The following is a 21,647-nucleotide window of genomic DNA, read 5'->3' on the forward strand; positions in this document are numbered from 1 at the left end:
CCTCTCCCATTGTGGAGCACAGGCTCCAGACGCGCAGCCTCAGTGGCCATGGCTCATGGGCCCAGCCGCTCTGCGGCACGTGGGATCTTCCTGAACTGGGGCACGAACCAGGGTCCCCTGCATGGGCAGGCAGACTCTCAACCACTGTGCCACCAGGGAAGCCCTATCATTAATTTTATTTTTAGTTTTCAGACACTGACTACAATGTACTTAGGTATGACTTTTATGCATATATCTTTTGCGGGGTGGTTCTTTGGGATTATTTGGATCTGGAATTGATGTTTTCACCAAAATGACATTATTTTTATACTTTTTATGGTTTACATGCACCTGCCCCACACACTGGTAGCTGATAAGCTAAACTAACACCATGAGAAGAAACACATAAGAAGTACCTGCTGAAATTTTAGCACTTGGTTTGATAAATGAATAGTCAAGAATTATTTACTGAACATTCAATGCATTCCTGGAATATCACACCTAAATTAGTCAGTCTGTTATTTGTGGTCTTGTTTAAGACCTTACTTTCTTTCTTGCCTTTCATTGTCTTCCTCTTAGATGATCTAATCTAGTAACAGACACAGAAAATTACCATAGTATGGTGTTTAAGAGCAGGTACTCTGTAGCCAAACTGTGTGGGTTTAAATCCTGTCTCTTCTATTAGCTATGTGATCATGACCAAAATATATAACCTTTGCGTGCTTTTGTTTTCTCTTCCATAAAATGGGGAGACTATGATTGCACTAGGGTCCTTTGAGAATTAAATAAATTAATGTTAACCATATAACTAGTTATTCCCTAATATTTTGCATATCTACTGCTTCATTTCATTGCTGATATCCCCTGTCCTGCATTTTTTTCTCTAATAGTATCAAATTAGTTGTCATTTTCCTTGTACACTATGCACTATGCTGTTTTATTCTCACACATTTCTGTTCTAGTCATTTACTCTTTCTATAACAACCTGCCCGCCCTTTGTTGATGTCCTATCACCTTTCAATATTTACTTTAGAAGTTACCCCTTTAGAAAACTGACCTTACAACACGGAAGACTTGCCTTTCTTCTTGCTGTCATTTACATTTACACAACATATTGTGTCTGCCACCTTTTTGAGATTACAAGCTCTTTGAAGACAAAGATTATATGTTCCACCTTTGGATTCTCAGTTTCTAGCAAAATACCTTTCACATAGTAGGAACCCATCCCCCCCACCAGGTGTCTTGAAATTAACCAGTATTCAACTTAACTATAAATTGCTTAAGGTCAAAGAACATGAGGTATACTGTATGCATTATATTGGTATTCAATAAGTACAGAGTGAAATCAGTGTTTTAATATGTTATGGAAATTTATGGAATTCTAAAAGTATACTTTCATCACAGCTAACAACATTCTCAATGCTGAAAAGCTGAAGGCATTTCCTCTAAGAGCAGGAATAAGACAAGGATGCCCACTCTTGCCACTTTTTTTTTTAACAACTTTATTGGAGTATAATTGCTTTACAATGGTGTGTTAGTTTCTGCTTTATAACAAAGTGAATCAGTTATACATATACATATGTCCCCATATCTCTTCCCTCTTGTGTCTCTCTCCCTCCCTCCCACCCTCCCTATCCCACCCCTCTAGGTGGTCACAAAGCACCGAGCTGATCTCCCTGTGCTATGTGGCTGCTTCCCACTAGCTATTTTACATTTGGTAGTGTATATATGTCCATGTCACTCTCTCACTTTGTCCCACCTTACCCTTCCCCCTCCCCGTATCCTCAAGTCCATTCTCTAGTAGGTCTGTGTCTTTATTCCTGTCTTGCCCCTAGGTTCTTCAAGACCATTTTTTTTTTTTAGATTCCATATGTATGTGTTAGCATATGTTATTTGTTTTTCTCTTTCTGACTTACTTCACTCTGTATGACAGACTCTAGGTCCATCCACCTCACTACAAATAACTCAATTTCGCTTCTTTTTATGGCTGAGTAATATTCCATTGTATATATGTGCCACATCTTCTTTATCCATTCATCTGTTGATGGACACTTAGGTTGCTTCCATGTCCTGGCTATTGTAAATAGAGCTGCAATGAACATTGTGGTACATGACTCTTTTTGAATTATGGTTTTCTCAGGGTATATGCCCAGTAGTGGGATTTCTGGGTCGTATGGTAGTTCTATTTGTAGTTTTTTAAGGAACCTCCATACTGTTCTCCATAGTGGCTGTATCATTTTACATTCCCACCAACAGTGCAAGAGGGTTACCTTTTCTCCACACCCTCTCCAGCATTTATTGTTTGTAGAGTTTTTGATGATGGCCATTCTCACCACTTTTATTCAACATAGTTTTGGAAGTCCTAGCCATAGCAATCACAGAAGAAAAAGAAATAAAAGGAATCCAAATTGGAAAATAAGAAGTAAAATTTCTCTGTTTGTAGATGACATGACATTATACATAAAAAATTCTAAAGATGACACCAGAAAACTACTAGATCTCATCAATGAATTTGGTAATGTTGCAGGATACAAAATTAATATACAAAAATCTGTTGTGTGTCTATACACTAACAAGGAAATAGCAGAAAGAGAAATTAAGGAAACAGTCCCATTTACCATCACATCAAAAAGAATAAAATATCTAGGAATAAACCTACCTAAGAAAGCAAAAATTCTGTACTCTGAAAACTATAAGATGTTGTTGAAAGAAATTGAAGATGACACAAACAGTTGGAAAGATATAGCATGTTCTTGGACTGGAAGAATCAATATTGTTAAAATGACTATACAACCCAAGGCAACGGATAGATTTAATGCAATCCTTATCAAATTATCAATGGCATTTTTCACAGAACTAGAAAAAAATTTTTTTAATTATATGGAAACAAAAAGATCCTTAATAGCCAAAGCAACTTGAGAAAGAAGAATGGAGCTAGAGGAATCAGGCTCCCTGACTTCAGACTATACTACAAAGCTACGGTAATCAAAACAGTATGGTACTTGCACAAAAATAGACATATAGATCAATGGAGCAAGCTAGAAAGCCCAGAAATAAACCCATGCACCTATGGTGAATTAATGTACAACAAAGAAGAAAAGAATATTCAATGGAGAAAAGTTCCTTCAATAATTGTTGCTGGGAAAATTGGACAGCCACATGTAAAAAATGAAATTAGAACATTCTCTAACACCATATACAAAAATAAACTCAAAATGGATTAAAGATCTAAATGTAAGACCAGATACTATAAAATTCTAAGAAGAAAACACAGGCAGGACACTCTTTGACATAAATCACAACAATATTTTTTTTTGTATCAGCCTCCGAAAGCAAAGGAAACAAAAGCAAAAATAAACAAATGGAATCTAATTAAACGTTTTTGCACAGCAAAGGAAACCATAAACAGAACAAAAAGACAACCTACTGAATGGGAGAAAATATTTGTAAATAATGCGACTGACAAGGGATTAATTTCCAAAATATACAAACAGCTCATACAACAACTCAGTAACAGAAAAACAAACAACCTAATCAAAAAATGGACAGAGGATCTAAATAGACCTTTCTCCAAAGAAGACACACAGTTGGCCAATAGGCATATGAAAAGATGTTCAACATTGCTAATTATTAGAGAAATGCAAATCAAAACTATAATGAAGTATACCTACACTGGCCAGAATGGCCATCATCAAAAAGTCTACAAATAATAAATGCTGGAGAGGGTGTGGAGGAGAAGGAAATCTTCTACACTGTTGGTGGGAATGTAAAATGGTTCAGCCACTATGGAGAACAGTATGGAGGTTCCTTAAAAAACTAAAGAATAGAATAGCCATATGATCCAGTGGTCCCACTTCTCGGCATATATCCAGAGAAAACTGTAATTCAAAAAGATAATGCACCCCAATGTTCATATCAGCACTGTTCACATTAGCCAAGACATGGAAGCAACCTAAATGTCCATCGACAGATGAATGGATAAAGAAGACGTGGTACATATACATGTGGAATATCACTCAGACATTAAAAAGAATGAAATAATGCTATTTGTACCAACATGGATGGACCTGGAGATTATCATACTAAGTGAAGTGAGTCAGACAGAGAAAAACAAATGTCATATGATACACCTCATGTGTGGAATCTAAAAAAATGACACAAATGAATTTATTTACAAAACAGAAATAGATTCACAGACATAGAAATTATGGTTACTAAAGAGGACAGGGTGGGATAAATTAGGAGTTTGGAATTAAAATATACACACTAGTATATATAAACTAGATAGCCAACAAGGACGTACTGTATAGTACAGGCAACTATACTCAATATGTTGCAATAATCTATAATGGAAAAGAATCTAAAAAAGAATATATATATGTTTGTGTGTGTGTGTGTGTATAACTGAATCACCTTGCTGTATACCTGAAACTAACACAACATTGTAAGTCAACTATATTTCAATAAAAATTGAAAAAAAAATGGTACACTTTCGACATAGAAAGATAATGAAACAATCCATCCTAAAGATAGGAGTTTAGACGAAATGAACTTATAAGTTCTCTTTCACCCACAATTTTCTGGTTCTGAATTGACCTTGGCAACAGGCATTTATTTCTTAGCTATAGCCAGCCTTGGATGAGGGTGGAATGCTGACTTTACATTTAACAGAAGATACTGGGTAAAATGTAGCTCATTTATCTGGGTGTTTTAATTTAGAACATTTAATTCTTTTTTTCATTTTATGTATTTATGCATACTTTAATAATTGAGGCAAGAATCATTAAAATATTTGAAGTTAACCAAGCATTTCTTTTGTTACATTATATGACAAGGTGTGTTGTGTACCTATATGAAGTTTCTCGAATTCCCAAGAGTTTGAAATAATGTCAGACATGGAGTTGAAAGTTCTGAAGGTGGCAAGACTAGAAAGTATAAATGCTTCTGTGATTAATTGATTTAGGCAAATTTTGGCAAGAAGTTGTTGCTGTTTTGGGATTACCTTACAACAGTATCAGGGGGAGAAAAAAGAAAAAAGTGAGTTAACATTGTAAACTGTTGACTGTGTACCGAGCATATTGCATACATCATCATCCGATTCTCACAGTGACCCTTGGGTATATGCTGTTTATACCTGTTCCACATCCCAGATGATACCACCAAACAAGCAAACAACACACTAACCCACCCACCCTGAAACTCAAACTCTGGTATTCAAGCCATTAAGTTGATATTTTCAGTTCAACAAGGAGAGAGATTAAACAAATAAAAATGTTTACCCTTTAAACTATTTTGAGCTATTTATTTCCACAAGTAATAAGGAAAAATGCACTGCTAAAATGCATTTCATACCTCCTCTGTCATTTCATATGCCCCTTCCATATTTTATTTTTCTCCTTAGTACATAGCATCACTATAGTTTTAACTTGTTTACTGTTTTGTTTTCCCCACTGAAATGTAAGTTCATGAGGGTAAGAAATTTTGTCTGTTTTGTTATTATTGTATCTTTTTTCATGAAAACATTTTTATTTTTTGGTAGTCAAATTTAACAATATTTTCTTAATGATTTTATTCCCTCATTTAAGAAGGTCTTTCTTACCTCAATACTATTCAGTAGTCTGTATTTAAAAAAAAAGATATTATAGATTTTTAATCCTTATTCTATAGTTTATATAAACATATAAAATAATCTATTTTACTGTATCCCTTGAGTATTTACTTTTATCCTTCAGATAGCTGGGAAGTGAATAGGCTACCTTCATGATATACAATTTGAAATCCTACATTTATTGTATTCTAAATTCCAAATAATTGTGGGACATTCCTGGATGCTCTATTTCAGGACATAGCCTTCAGCCTGCTGCCTGTTTTGCAAATGAAATCTTACTGGGACACAGTTCCATCTATTCATATACTATTTTCTAAGGCTGCTTTCCTACTACAAGGCAGAGTTGAGTAATTGCAACAGAGATTGACTGTCCCGCAAAGCTTAAAATATTTACTATTTGACCATTTAAAGAAAAAGTTTACCAACTGCTCTGTTGCATTTTAGAGATGTTTTGATCTGTTCCTGAATCAATGTTATGCTGTTCTAATTTAATTAATATAGCTTCCTGATGTGTTTTGCTCTGCAACGGCATAAATTCCTCAGTCCAGCACCAATATTTCTTTTTAAAAAATGTCAGAGCTTTTCCTGTGGATTTTTATCTTCCAAAGGCGTTTAGAATCACTTTCTCAAGCTTCATTGAAAAATCTTGTCTGGATTTTGAGTATGATTGTATTGAATTTGTGGATTTTTCAAATGTGAAATTAAAAAAAAATGGCATGTTCCCAATGTGTATAATCTCCTCATCCATGAAAATGATATATATTTACTTTTATTTAGGTCTTTGCTTATATCTTTTTAGTATTGCTTAGAAGCTTTTCTGCAAAAGGACTGAGCTAACTTTTTGTTAGGTTTATTCTTAGGAACTCTATAATTCAGGCTGCCATTTAAAAGAACTGCCTTTTTGACTATAATGTTTTTCTGGTTGATTCTCCTAGATTTTCTGAGAGAAACACCATATTATCAGACCATAATGATAGTTTTGCCCTTTTCCCACACAGTAACTATACCTCTTATTTATTTTTCTTGACTTACTACTAAGGCTTCAGAGCAGTGATGCACAATAATGACTATAGCCAGGAATCCTTACTTTTGTCCTGATTTTAATAAAATGTTTCCAGTAATTTATCATTTAGTACATTTTATCAAGGGAGTTTTGTTCTAAATTCTTTTGTGACTTTTATTAGAGTAAGTATATGTTGCCTTGATAACTAATGTTTTTCAGCATATATTGAGTAATCATATATAATATTTCTCCTTTAACTTGTCATTATATGAAATTACATTAATATATTTTCTATAGTTGAATTTCTCTGTGGTTGAATCAAAACTCCCAGGTTTTGTAATGTGATACCCTTTATTTTTAAAAAGTTCAAGGAGATGTGCTAATATTGCCTGTTGTAATTGTAAATTTTGAAATTTTTCTCTGGTTTTCAATCAGTTCTTACTTTATATATTCTGAAGTTATGTTGTCATGTGCATTAAGTTCATGATTGATATGCCTTAATTGGTTATATATTTTATCAATATGAAATATCCATATTTGAGTGTTTTAATTCTTTTTGCTTTCAAGTCTCTCTCTTTTTGAATTAGAACTTCTTATTCTTTTTTTCTGAGCTCTTCATTCCGTTTCTATTTGTCTGAAGTACATATCTTCCAAATGAGATAGATTTTGCTTTTATGACCAATCTGTAAAACTGTTACTTTAAACTGTGTAATGAAGCCATTTAGTTATTATGATTACTAATATGTTTGGACTTATTTTGTACATTTTTATACTCTTTCTGTCCTCTTCCCTGCATGTTGAATTATTCAACTTTTTATGGTACTTTCTTTTCTCTAGTAGTTTGGGAGTGACAAATCTTATTTCTAGAACTTCTAGTAGATATTCTTACTACTGACAACTATATTTAAATACTTTCTACTACTATCTAGAGTTAATCAGTAAGGCTTAGCAATTTAATGCTATTCCTCAATCATAATATCTCTAAATGTATTTATTTTAAAAATCCAAATTTCTATCATTTCTTTTGTCTTTAAAGAGATCACATAGCGTCAGAGATTTTCTTTTATATCACATTATTAAGTGATTTTAGATTTTTATCCTGTGTTTTTTCTGGTTTCTTTTCATTTGTACAGTTTTCTTCCAGAAATAGCAAATTTGGGCTGCCCCTATAGGTATTGTGTGTGTGTGTGAGAAATGATTAAATACCTTACCTCTGTGCCATCAAAATTCCTGGCAAAGCTTTTTGTTTATTAACTACTTTTGTTTATTAACTACACAACTGTAGGCACCAAGAGCTGTAGAGAGCCTTTAAGGTTATCACATTCAATCTTAATAAACCAATTCACTTAATAATAAATTCACTCACCAAGTATTTTTGAGTACTTATTATGTTTTGAGAACTATAGTTGGTGCCAGGGAGATAAAGATGAACAAATAAGACATGTTTTCCAACTGAGAAGGCTCACATTCTAGTGGGTGAAGAGGTATAGACACACACAGATGTTGTTTAAGGAGGTCAGGAGAGCATTCCAGGAGGAGCCCTGTCTGAGGAGGTGCTCTCTGGCTGACTCTTAGACCATTTGCTTTCCCTCAACCACTGCAGTAACGTCTGCGTGAGTATCAGCAGTGCACATCTGGACAGCATCACCTGTTAGAAAATGTATTCCTATTGAGCCCAAACCCACCTTCCAAACTCTTCCATCATTGGTCTAGATGTTGCCCTCTAGAGCTCATCAAAATATTCATGTGTTGACCTTCATTTGGTGGTCATTTAGATGTCTGGGACAAAGTCTTTTCCTTCTATAATTAAGCATTCTAAATTTTATATATTTCTTCCTCATCTCTCTTAAATTACTGCTCTCAAGTAAATCAATATGGCCCTTAAACTATCCTTTCCAAATCCTTTCCAAATAAAATACTGCAGATGTACTCAACTTTTGAAAAAGTGCAATGGGAGTATCATCTTTAACCAGAGAAAACACTTGTGCTTATGCAGGATAAGATCACATTAACATGCTGTGGTTGTATCACATTTTTTCACTTAAATGATGAGTTAACAATGAGTCTTTTTTCTAAATAAGATGCCAAAGAGGTATTAAATCTCACAGCATTAAATACATTAAAAATACAAAGAGAAAAATAATGATGTTAAAATGAAATAATAGTACTTACTTTATATGGGCTCGGATGTGAGGTTAGGACTGTCAAATATACTGTACATGGTCAGAGTCAAGAAGTCTTATGTGCTTGCTAGAGCTGGAATGTGGCATTGGTTCTAAGTTTGCAGTAGTTCACTTTGGCTTATATTAAAATTGCTGTGAACTAAAATCCCTACACAGATATTGATATAAATGGCTGCAAAGTTAGATATACTGATTCCTCATTCCAGAATATAGTTCATTTTATTGCTTCCTGCTTGATCATGTAATTCAAAAGCTTATCTGGCCCACCTGGTTTTCTGCCATCTGCAGAGCTGCCAGTTATGCTTTTTGATGGTCTGGCAAGGAATTCTTCCAAGCCCAAGGATGATACAGTCTCCTTTTTCTGCTCAACATTTATTTTGAATTGCTTTTTGCTCAATATCAGTTATATACCATTTACTTTTCAGAAGGTTCATCAGATGATTTTCTCATCAAATAGTTCACTAATATCTCATGGCATCATTATAATACTACCTTCAATATATAAAACATTAGATTGCCCAAAGTGGACATGCTACTGAATCATAAACATAGAGAGCAATGGCATCTGGTTTGTTAAGCAATTTTTAGTCATGTTGAGTCAAACTTCTTTAACAGGAAGGTAAGCAATAGTATTGCAGAAAGAGGGAAGAATATAAGCACAGGAGTGGAAGAAGGAGTTGAATAGAAAGTGTAACGATTAGTAGGAATTTTGGAGTGACTGCAATTGACTGAAGGAACTTGTGTGGAGATGGATGAAGCTGGGAAGGTTAGCAGGAGTTGGGCATTGTGTACCATGTTGGGGGGTTTGGACTTGACTTATCCCAGAGGATTTCACATGTTTCTATAGTTTTATGGCAAGATCCTGAAAATTATATTTTCAAAATTTGATTAAAAGCCAAAATTGAAATCTTCTAAATGGAAGGTCTCTCCAGTAGATAAGAAAAGAATCCACTAGGTTATGCTCCTCAAGTTCCCCAAATACAATCCAGCCTTGCTGCTGTATCTCTAGGTGTTGAGTAGTTGAATTTTCGATACTGTACTATCATTTCTATCCTTTCACTTGAGCTGGTATGTGAAAGCCATAAAAATAAGTAATTTAAAATCAAGTTTGGTAAAGAATTTCTAATGAAAAATTAGAATAAGGACTATTGAAGATTATGGATTGAGAATTCATTTTACCCATATTCAAATAGTTTCTATTGATGTTTTCAATATTTCAAAATATACCCTAATTCACAAAGAGAATTTATCATTTGAAAGATTTTTAAGAATGTTTACAGTTGGGCAAGAAATATAGGATTTTTCCAAGACAGTAATTAGAACATGAAGTTTACCTTTGAATATTTAAAAGAAAACCATGGGTTACAGCCACTCTAAATTTTAATTTACTAAATGTTAACAAACATTTCTAAGGGAAAAAATATGCTCCTGACTTCTAAAATACTGCAGTTATAGTTTATACTCAAGTTCACATATGAATTTCTATTAAACCTACATATTTTAAGCACTACCTTTTCAAAACTTAAAATTTCTCCTATTATTTAAAAATTTTTTATAATCCATTATCAACAGAATCTTTAAATAAATATACTTTATATACATACTTTATTAAAGTATGTATATAAAGCATACATATAAAGTATTTGTACATATACTTGTTAAAGTGCATATATACTTTTATATGGGATATATATCTACATATCTATATATATATACCCTCAGAAGAAAATAGCAAAAATAGCCACAAGTAAAAATGAAATTTGAAATAGCTTTGGAAGTGCTTTGCAACATCCTTTTTTAAATTGTGGTAAAAAGCATCATGATGTGTACATGTAATTAAAATATTTAGAAAAGAATTTGGTTTGCTTAGTTTCATCATGCATTGCTAATACCACAAGTTAATAAAAATTATGTTTTTTTATAGTGATATTACTTTTGTTTTTTTATAGAAGAGGTAGTTCTTTTTTTTTGATAGAACAGGTGATGGATGTTTTCCTTTGGGAGGTTATATTTTATACGTATGTAACATTTCAAATAGCAAAATATTCATTTAAAAAATGTAAGTAGTTTTCAAATAATAGTATTCAAATAGTTAATATGGGTTTCTAAAATAGATTAGAGCCTTAAAATAAGGACAACTGATCCATTAAAAGTTTTTACAGGCACAAATAATAAAATTTCACACGCATCTGGAACCACTGTTACATTCTCATCCCTAATTGCTCATTTTTTAAATAAAGTCATCTCCAAATCTGCTTGGGAGGATGAGCCTCTTGCAAAAACAGAAGGGGAAAGAAAACAGTTAAATAAAATAAACATCAGTGTCATTTTCACTGAAGTAGATTTCACACAAAAGCAACACAAGGCAACTGCTGACAGTATCTTTTAAACAGCCGGATGACATCTGCAAAGCCTGAAGATTGGAAAATATATACTTATATCAAATGTATTTATAAAAACCCGTTCTGAGGTTTTTGAGCAAGAAGTTCAATCTCCCTTTTTCCCCCAAAGTATGTATGCATGGCGTATATGCTAACTTACTGAATTCATACTTAATGCAATTCCAGTTTATTAAAGAGGTTAAAAATTTATAAAACTCTGATGGGATATGGTTTTAATGCTTCATCACACTACCCATCATTTGCTTTTCAATCTAGATCAGAATGATCTTTCCCACTTCCCTGCAATCACCTACCTACACAGCTAATATTTTTTGAATACTCTCTTGAGAGTCTATCTGGAACTTGGCCAGCCTCATACGGCTGTAGAGGACCACCAGCTCGAAGTGCTTCTGCCACAACTTGTGTATCCTTCTTTGCAGCTGACAGAACTAAAGGGAAGAGGGAGGGGAAAAAACACAAGTCAGAGTAGGAGAGGAAATTAATGGCAGTGTTCAAGAAGAATGATGGAGGGAAATATAGAAAGCAGTCAATAGCCCATTCTGCACTGTACGGGCCTGACAGGAATTTCACAGTCTCTTGATTTTTCAGCCCACTCATGTGCATTCATCAGAAACCAGTCACATCTGGCCGCCAGGATGGGGGGTTAATTTTCTCTAAATGCCTCAGCAGTTTTGTTCTAGCTGAGGCAAACTCTGTGACTGCAAAGCTGATGAGTAAAATATTTCTACTTCACCCAGTTTAACTCAAAACCGATAGCCTCGGGACATATTGAACCTTTCTTTAAAAAATAATCTTTCGAAGCTTTTTTGAATGGCACATCAGGTCAAGCCAAAGTTTAAAAATGCAACTTTGAGACTTTGATGGACACCATCGCTTCTTTTTCTCCTCATAAACCCTTACCAGCGTTTGGCAATGTGTGCTTTAGAGCATGACAGAACTAAAGAGAATTAACTTAGCCACCGACTGCTGAGGGAGAACAATAACAGGGAAGAACTTTCCAGCTCGAACTCCCTATTAATCCACCTCCCTCTGACTATGCGACATAGGAATATCTCACTGCACTAAAGTACAGTGGACACGACGCTTAGAAGTGACATTTTAAATATGGAATCTAAACACAGAAAGAAAGATTTCTCCTGTGAGAAATTTCTCTATCTTTTGGAACTTTAATCTAAAACCAACCAACCAAACAAAAAACACAGTAGAATTGTTATCAAGGCAATATACATTTGTACTTCAACAGCTAGCATAGCTGTACCATACGGAATTGTTATAATTAGGTTATTTTCAAAGAAATAAGCTTCATAAAAATTAACGGAAAAAAACATATTAAAAACTTTTTCCCATAATATATTCTGTTACTGAAACCGCTTTTATTTTTTGGTAATGTGGATAATTGTTTATGTTGATTTCTTTTGAGCTGTATTTTGCAGAATGAAAAGATAAACACCAAAAAATTTCAGGTCAAATATTTCTTCATAACAGAATAAAAACATGTCACATTAAAAAGGCTATTTTATGTTCTATTCATTGTTTTGGGTACTGGTTACATTTAAGGGATCCTTTGCAAAACTTCATCAAACACTGCACATGTGACTTGTGAACTTTTCTGTATGCATGTTTCAATAAACAGTTTACTTAAAAGTAACCATTTTAAAAATAGCTACCTGGTGTTGCATGTGAATTGTTTACCATCATTATCTTCATTATGCATTGAAATGAGCAACACATAGGTATCTATGTAAACCCACAGAAAAATAAAGCCTCTATTCTTGGTTAATTTGTTAACTTAGGATGAAAAAATAACCTTGAAACTATAGATATTTCAGCTTGCTAAATGCCGAAATACATTACCTGAAATTAGTTTACGGGCATTTCAGATAATTTAGGCTAATGAATTAAACAGTAAATCACTTTTTGAAGAGGAAAATCTGTCAATATTTTTTTCTGTAATATTTTAATATTTATTTAAATAAAATATTTTAATAATTTTAATATAATATTAAAATTTTTTCTGCTAGCTCTGACAGCCAGTAGGGGGAGGGTGTGCTGTATCTTGACATATTCATTAAGACACTAGAACACTTTACTCAAAGCATTATATTTTTATTAAGATATACACAAGTATGACAAAAGACAAATAAGAGGAAGATGAGTTCTAGTAGAATTCCTAAAAGTGAAGATAATTTTTTTTTTTACAAGTGGACGTTCTTCAATGTGTGGAAGGTTTTACAAGTGGGAACTCATCAACCAAAGTGAATTGGATGATAATATTTCCCACACCCACATCTTAATTGAGGAGAAACTGTTGTATACAGTAAGTCAATTTTATTCACTTTTCTGTGTTCTAGCTTGAGGTAGCCACAAAGGCCTTAAATTAGTCCATATATAAGTGTTAACTGAAGCTACTTAAGTAGAAAATTTCCTTAGGTATCAACTAAGAAAGAGTAATATCTCAAAAAACTTAAAAAAAATCTATAGCTAATAAGTCTCTAGAAAAAGATAAACCAGGAAAGAGAATAACTGAAGGCATTCTTAAAGAGAAGAATCAGAATCCAATAAAAGTCATATGTACACGTATATGGATGCACATTAAAGACAATAAGATGATCAACAATATATATGGGGAAATATTTAAGAACCCAGGAGTACAGTTAATTTAAGAGTTGGTCATGAAGACAACTCTCTTAGGAAAGTGGTTATGATAAAAGCCCAATTATAAGATGTCAGGAGACAGTGATCACTCAATAAATACTTATTGATATTAACTCAATAAAGTGAACTGGTAAAATTTTAGTGTCAAAAGTGAAGAAGTGAATAAGACGTTCAGGAACGTACGAATTAATGGAAGAAGAGAAAAATAAACCAAGTAAATGCAAGACATAAAAATATAGAAAGGGAAAATTAAAGAAAGAGAGAGAGAGAGTTATGAGTGGAAAAATCCTTCAACTGGATGCAGAATTTAGGTTGGAACCAAAGTAAATGAAATGGTTTTTGATCTCTTTGACTTCAATTAACCCAGTGTTTCTGGAATGAAACATTCCAATGATTACATTCCTGAAGCATAATCATTTCCTGGAACGATTACATTCCTGCCCTCTCACTCAGATTTTAGGGAAGGTGAGGTGAGATGAGGAAGGAAGTGGTAGAGAAACAAAAAAGGACAGAGAGGGACACAAACATACTGGGTGGGAGGTTAGAAAGGGCATTCCTTGCCGTGTATTCAGAAGTAAGAATGGAATTGAGAGCCGTTGGAATTGAAACGAACTGGGCTGCTGCTTAGCCCCAGGCAAGTATTTCAAGAATTTTGGAAGAGAATGGAATATTCTCATAGAAATCGAAGGAGGAGCAATGTTAGAGCAGGAGGAGTCATTTTGGAAAAAGATCCCCAACTTCACTGCCCTTGATTTTGTAAACAAAAAGAGGAAGTGAGGATCTTCAACTGTGTCAGGAAAGTGGAATCAGGAAACAGCTGGTATGTAATCTGAGCCATTTAAAATGGCAAAAAGGGAGGAAGAGTTTGCTGACAATGGTTTCTGACTGGTTTGAATTTATAGCACATTTGGTAAGCTTGGCTCTAATACTTGCTTTGTGAGCTCTTTGCTGAAGGAAGCCCAAAGATGGAATTCATTGATACTTCTTTTGAGATAACAATCGCTACGTACGTACTTATTCACGAAGAGGAAAACTAGTCAATGTCCATTTTGACATGGTGTATTGAGATACAGCTGGCGATCTTGTGTCATTGTGAGCATTATATATAATGCACACTTGTGAGCATGGCATACAATATACAACATACGTTTCTACATTTGGTAAAAATACCTTCTGGTTAAATTTGATTAGGCTCTTGAAATTTATTAACATTTTAAAGCTTGATACTCTTTGACAGTAAAACAGAATAAATGAATATTGTCACAAGAATGAGTCTCCATTTTCTTGTTTTAATACACTATATTATATGGATTCTGTTTTTAATCCAAGTTACTTTGCCGACATAAATTCATGACATCTGCTAACTCCTATGTATCACAGAAACCTGGCTTTAATGTTAAATGTTATAATGCATATATTACAACACACAAAACCTCTAATTAAATGGGTTTACATGCATGTAAAAACACAATATGCTAAGAATAAAGTAACACTATTTGATATTCCAGTTACAGGTTTCAAAATAATTAGGACTAGCCATAATCAAGTCAGCACCAAAATATCATCTTATACCATTCTCATGTTCTTAGCATAGAATTAGAAATTTCAAAGCACCACCTTTTCAGGTATTTTCCAGGGCTAGGCTGGAGCATAAAATGTCTTGTTTTCATTATGGAGGCCAAGAGAATAAAGTAAAGCCTTGCTATGCCTAACCCAAAGGGGACAGTTGGGACACACTGTGAAAAGAGTGAAGTAGTGTTGAAGTGTTTGTTATTTAATATCAGAGAAAACAAAATATACATAAGTGTGATTTTAAAAATATGCCTTCAAATTATTTGATAATTCTTCCCTTTAAGAAATTAAGCAGAATTCTCTTCCCTTTGATTATGGGATGGACTTAGTGACTCTCTTGTACTGAACAGAATATGGCAGAAGATAGTGTGCTACTTCCAGGAAACACACACACACACACACACTCAGAGCTGTGGCTTCTGTCCTGGGTTTTCTCTCTCTCTCATCCTGTCAGATCATTTGATCTGGGGAGCCAGCTCCCATGTTGTATGAGCAGCTCTGTGGAAAGACCCACGTGGTGAGGAACTGAAGCTTTTTGTTTTGCCAACAGCTCTGTGAGTGATCTTGGTAGCAGATTCTCCAGCCTGCTCAGATGACTGCACCCTGTCCAATAACTTGATTGCAATCTTGTGGGAGACCCTGAGCCAAAACCACCTAGCTAAGCAGCTCTTCATTCTTGACCCTCAGAAACTTCTTGAGAAAGTGAATGTTTATCGGTTTAAGCTGCTAACTTTTGGCACAATTTGTTATGCAACAATAGTTAACAATAGGTTCTTGCATCTATGTTCATCAGTGATATTGGTCTGTAGTTTTCTTTCTTTGTGACATCCTTGTCTGGTTTTGGTATCAGGGTGATGATGGCCTCGTAGAATGAGTTTGGGAATGTTCCTCCCTTTGCTATATTTTGGAAGAGTTTGAGAAGGATAGGTGTTAGCTCTTCTCTAAATGTTTGATAGAATTTGCCTGTTGAGCCATCTGGTCCTGGGCTTTTGTTTGTTGGAAGATTTTTAATCACAGTTTCAATTTCAGTGCTTGTGATTGGTCTAATGATAGGTTCTTAACTCTCCTTCTCTCCTTTCTCTTTGCCTAGCAAGGAAATAATTTACCATCCGTATTTTCTGAGTGCAATGTAAAAGTGCTCTCCTAATTTGTTGCTTGGTTTAAGACTGAAACTAATTTATTAGTAATAAGAGGTTGATTAATAAATACTTATTTTTTATAAAGTACTTAAAAATTAATTAATTAGTTTATTTTTGGCTGCGTTGGGTCTTTGTTGCTGTGTGTGGGTTTTCTCTAGTTGCAGCGAGTGGGGGCTGCTCTTCATTGAGGTGCACGGGCTTCTCATCACAGTGGTTTCTCTTGTTGCAAAGCATGGGCTCTAGGCAGGTGGGCTTCAGTCGTTGTGGTTCGCGAGCTCAGTAGTTGTGGCTCGCGGACTCTAGAGCACAGGCTCAGTAGGTGTGGCGCATGGGCTTAATTGCTCCGTGGCATGTGGGATCTTCCCAGACCAGGGCTCAAACCCGTGTCCCCTGCATTAGCAGGCTGATTCTTAACCACTGCGCCACCAGGGAAGTGCCAATAAATACTTATTGATTGATGAAATGGTTTGTATCATCCAGGAGCTCATTATTTTAACTGAAGACAGTACAGAGGAATTATAATTTAATAATTCCAGAAATTTAAAAATGTTTCATTATCCACAAATATTTTCATGTACTACATCAATATAGTAAAGAAAAAAAATCATTCCCAAAAGACGTTGATATGAATCAGCACTGAACAAAAACAATCAACAATGAAAAACTTATTGTGGCAAACTAGCAAGGAACAGAGAAAATTTCTTTAACCTGATAAAGGGTATAAACAAAAAACTTCCAACAAACAGTTTACAAAGTAGAGGTACTTTGGAAACATTCCTATGAGTGTCAAGGCAAAACAAGTAAGGATATCAGAAATCAATACCTCTGTTTAAAATTTTACTGGCCAAAGCAATAAGAAGATAAAAGAAAAAAGGATAGGTATAAGAGGAAGAATATCTAGAGAGAAAATTTAAGAAACTCTACAAGCCAATAATAGGAGGTAATGAGAGTTTAGGAACATTTTTCTGCAAGAGTAGCATTGAAAAAAATCAGTAACATAAAAAAAATTAGTTTTGTAATTTAAGAATCCCATTCATAATCACAATGTAAAATGTAAGATACCTAGGTTTTAATCTATTAAAGAATATGTAGGTTTTATAGAGAAAATTAAAAAAACATTTTTGAAAAATATAAAATAAGGACTGAATAAATGGAGAGATATAACATGTCCACATACTGGAAGAGAGGATCATGGTCATGCACGTCAACTTTTCACAAAATAGTCTACAATCTCATTGGGGCTCATGAAACGTGATCTAAAATTCATACGGAAGAACAAAGGACTGGGAACACCTAAGACAATTGTGAAATAGGAGAATAAGCTCAAGGAATTTGACATGCAATATATAAAACTTGTCTCAAAGCTGTAGGAACAAAGAGCAATATCAGCATTGGAAGGGATAAACAACGGTTGATCAGAAAAGAGAGCTGAACAACACAGACACTCATATAAAATACAGAAATTTGAAATATGACAAAGATAGCATTTAAATCAGTGGAGAAAGGATGGCATAATTGGTTTACCCTATACAAGGACCCAACACAAAATTAGATCCTTAACTCATGATATACACTAATAAAAACAAGGTAGATTAAAATGAGGAAAGCTAAATTTTAAGATTTTTGTATGAAACTATGACAGACTAACTTTATGACTTTCAGAAGGGGAAGGATTTTTTAAACTAAATATTAAAATAATAAATTCTAATGGAAAGAATTGACAAATTTAATTACATTCAAATTTTTAAAAAAACTTAGACTAACAAAATAAGCCACAGGCTTAGAGAAAATATTAATAACACAGCTGACAAGGATTAATTTCTTTAACATAGAAATAGCCCCTAGAAATCAATAAAAGAAACAATACACAAGACTTCCGGGTAAGATGGCGGAAGAGTAAGGCGCGGAGATCACCTTCCTCCCCACGGATACACCAGAAATACAGCTACACGTGGAACAACTCCTACAGAACACCTACTGAACGCTGGCAGAAGACCCCAGACCTCCCAAAAGGCAAGAAACTACCCACATACCTGGGTAGGGCAAAGCGGAGAGATTCCCGCACAGAGGATCGGTGCCGAGGGGCACTCACCAGCCCGAGAGGATTGTCTAGTCCCCCGCCGGGGCGGGCGGCGCTGGAGCTGAGGCTCGGGCTTCGGTCAGAGCGCAGGGAGAGGACTGGGGCTGGCGGCGAGAACTCAGCCTGAAGGGGGCTAATGTGCCACAGCTAGCCGAGAGGGAATCCGGGAAAACTCTGGAGCTGCCGAAGAGGCAGGAGACTTTTTCTTCCGTCTTGGTTTCCTGGTGCGCGAGGAGAGGGGATTAAGAGCGCCACGTAAAGGAGCTCCAGAGAGGGGCGCGAGTCACGGCTGAAAGCGCGGAGCCCAGAGACGGGCGTGGGACACTGGGGCTGCTGCTGCCGCTGCCAAGAAGCCTGTGTGCGAGCGCAGGTCACTGTCCACACCGCCCTTCCGGGAGCCTGTGCAGCCTGCCACTGCCGGGGTCCCGGGATCCAGGGGCGGCTTCCCTGGGAGAACGCACGGCGCGCCTCGGGCTGGTGCAACGTCACGCCGACCTCTGCCGCTGCAGGCTCGCCCCGCACTCCGTGCGCATCACTCCCGCCCGGCCTGAGTGAGCCAGAGTCCCCGAAGAGGCTGCTCCTTTAACCCTGTCCTGTCTGAGCGAAGAACAGACGCCCTCCGGCGACCTACACGCAGAGGTGGGGCCAAATCCAAAGCTGAGACCCAGGAGCTGTGAGAACAAAGAAGAGAAAGGGAAACCTCTCCCAGCAGCCTCAGAAGCAGCGGATTAAAGCTCCACAATCAACTTGATGTACCCTGCATCTGTGGAATACATGAACAGCCAACAAATCATCCCAAATTGAGGAGCCAGGAGTCAGTGCTGTGCCTCTGAGGTGGGAGAGCCAAATTCAGAACACTGGTCCACAAGAGACCTCCCAGCTCCACACAATATCAAATGGCGAAAATCTTCCAGAGATCTCCATCTCAACAGCAGCACCCAGCTTCACTCAACGACCAGCAAGCTATACTGCTGGACACCCTATGCCAAACAACTAGCAAGACAGGAACACAACGCCACCCATTAGCAGAGAGGTGGCCTAAAATCATAAAAAGTCCACAGACACGCCAAAACACACCACCAGACGTGGACCTGCCCACCAGAAAGACAAGATCCAACCTCATCCACCAGAACACAGGCACTAGTCCCCTCCACCAAGAAGCCTACACAACCCACTAAACCAACCTTAGCCACTGGGGACAGACACCACAAACAATGGGAACTATGAACCTGCAGCCTGCAAAAAGGAGACCCCAAACACAGTAACATAAGCAAAATGAGAAGACAGAAAAACACACAGCAGGAGAAGGAGCAAGATAAAAACCCACCAGACCTAAAAAATGAAGAGGTAATAGGCAGTTTACCTGAAAAAGAATTCAGAATAATGATGGTAAAGATGATCCAAAATCTTGGAAATACAATAGACAAAATGCAAGAAACAGTTAACAAGGACCTAGAAGAACTAAAGATGAATCAAGCATTGATTAAAAACACAATAAATGAAATGAAAAATACTCTAGATGGGATCAATAGCAGAATAACTGAGGCAGAAGAACGGATAAGTGAGGTGGAAGATAAAATAGTGGAAATAACTGATGCAGAGCAAAATAAAGAAAAAAGAATGAAAAGAACAGAGGACAGTCTCAGAGACCTCTGGGACAACATTAAACGCACCAACATTCGAATTACAGGGGTTCCAGAAGAAGAAGAGAAAAAGAAAGGGACTGAGAAAATATTTGAAGAGATTATAGTTGAAAACTTCCCTAATATGGGAAAGGAAATAGTTAATCAAGTCCAGGAGGCACAGAGAGTCCCATACAGAATAAATCCAAGGAGAAATACGCCAAGACACATATTAATCAAACTGTCAAAAATTAAACACAAAGAAATCATATTAAAAGCAGCAAGGCAAAAACAACAAATAACACACAAGGGAATCCCCATCAGGATAACAGCTGATCTCTCAGCAGAAACTCTACAAGCCAGAAGGGAGTGGCAGGACATAATTGAAGTGATGAAGGAGAAAAACCTGCAACCAAGATTACTCTACCCAGCAAGGATCTCATTCAGATTTGATGGAGAAATTAAAACGTTTACAGACAAGCAAAAGCTGAGAGAGTTCAGCACCACCAAACCAGCTTTACAACACATGGTAAAGGAACTACTCTAGGCAAGAAACACAACAGAAGGAAAAGACCTACAATAACGAACCCAAAACAATTAAGGAAGTGGGAATAGGAACATACATATCAATAATTACCTTAAATGTAAATGGACTAAATGCTCCCACCAAAAGACACAGACTGGCTGAATGGATACAAAAACAAGACCCATATATATGCTGTCTACAAGAGACCCACTTCAGACCTAGAGACACATACAGACTGAAAGTAAGGGGATGGAAAAAGATATTCCATGCAAATGGAAACCAAAAGAAAGCTGGAGTAGCAATTCTCCTATCAGACAAAATAGACTTTAAAATAAAGACTACTAGAAGAGACAAAGAAGGACACTACATAATGATCAAGGGATCAATCCAAGAAGAAGATATAACAATTGTAAATATTTATGCACCAAACATAGGAGCACCTCAATACATAAGGGAAATATTAACAGCCATAAAAGGGGAAATTGAAAGTAACACAATCATAGTAGGGGACTTTAACACCCCACTTTCACCAATGGAGAGGTCATCCAAAATGAAAATAAATAAGGAAACACAAGCTTTAAATGATACATTAAACAAGATGGACTTAATTGATATTTATAGGACATTCCATCCAAAAACAACAGAATACACATTTTTCTCAAGCGCTCATGGAACATTCTCCAGGATAGATCATATCTTGGGTCACAAATCAAGCCTTGGTAAATTTAAGAAAATTGAAATTGTATCAAGTATCTTTTCCGAACACAATGCTATGAGACTAGATATCAATTACAGGAAAAGAGCTGTAAAACATACAAACACATGGAGGCTAAACAATACACTACTTAATAACGAAGTGATCACTGAAGAAATCAAAG

The 21,647-nt window shown here is 35.8% G+C and overlaps 1 protein-coding gene across 1 annotated transcript in view; it reads right to left on the minus strand.

The window, feature by feature from the left end:
• The window catches only part of CCDC178 (coiled-coil domain containing 178), a 394,667-nt gene that overhangs the window by 25,604 nt on the left and 347,416 nt on the right, over positions 1-21,647 (minus strand). Inside the window, 1 exon segment of the mRNA XM_060118365.1 lies at positions 11,469-11,603. Coding sequence (XP_059974348.1) covers positions 11,469-11,603 — 135 coding nt within the window.

The sequence above is a fragment of the Mesoplodon densirostris genome, chromosome 15 (assembly GCF_025265405.1).
Source record: "Mesoplodon densirostris isolate mMesDen1 chromosome 15, mMesDen1 primary haplotype, whole genome shotgun sequence".
NCBI classification, from domain to species: domain Eukaryota; kingdom Metazoa; phylum Chordata; class Mammalia; order Artiodactyla; family Ziphiidae; genus Mesoplodon; species Mesoplodon densirostris.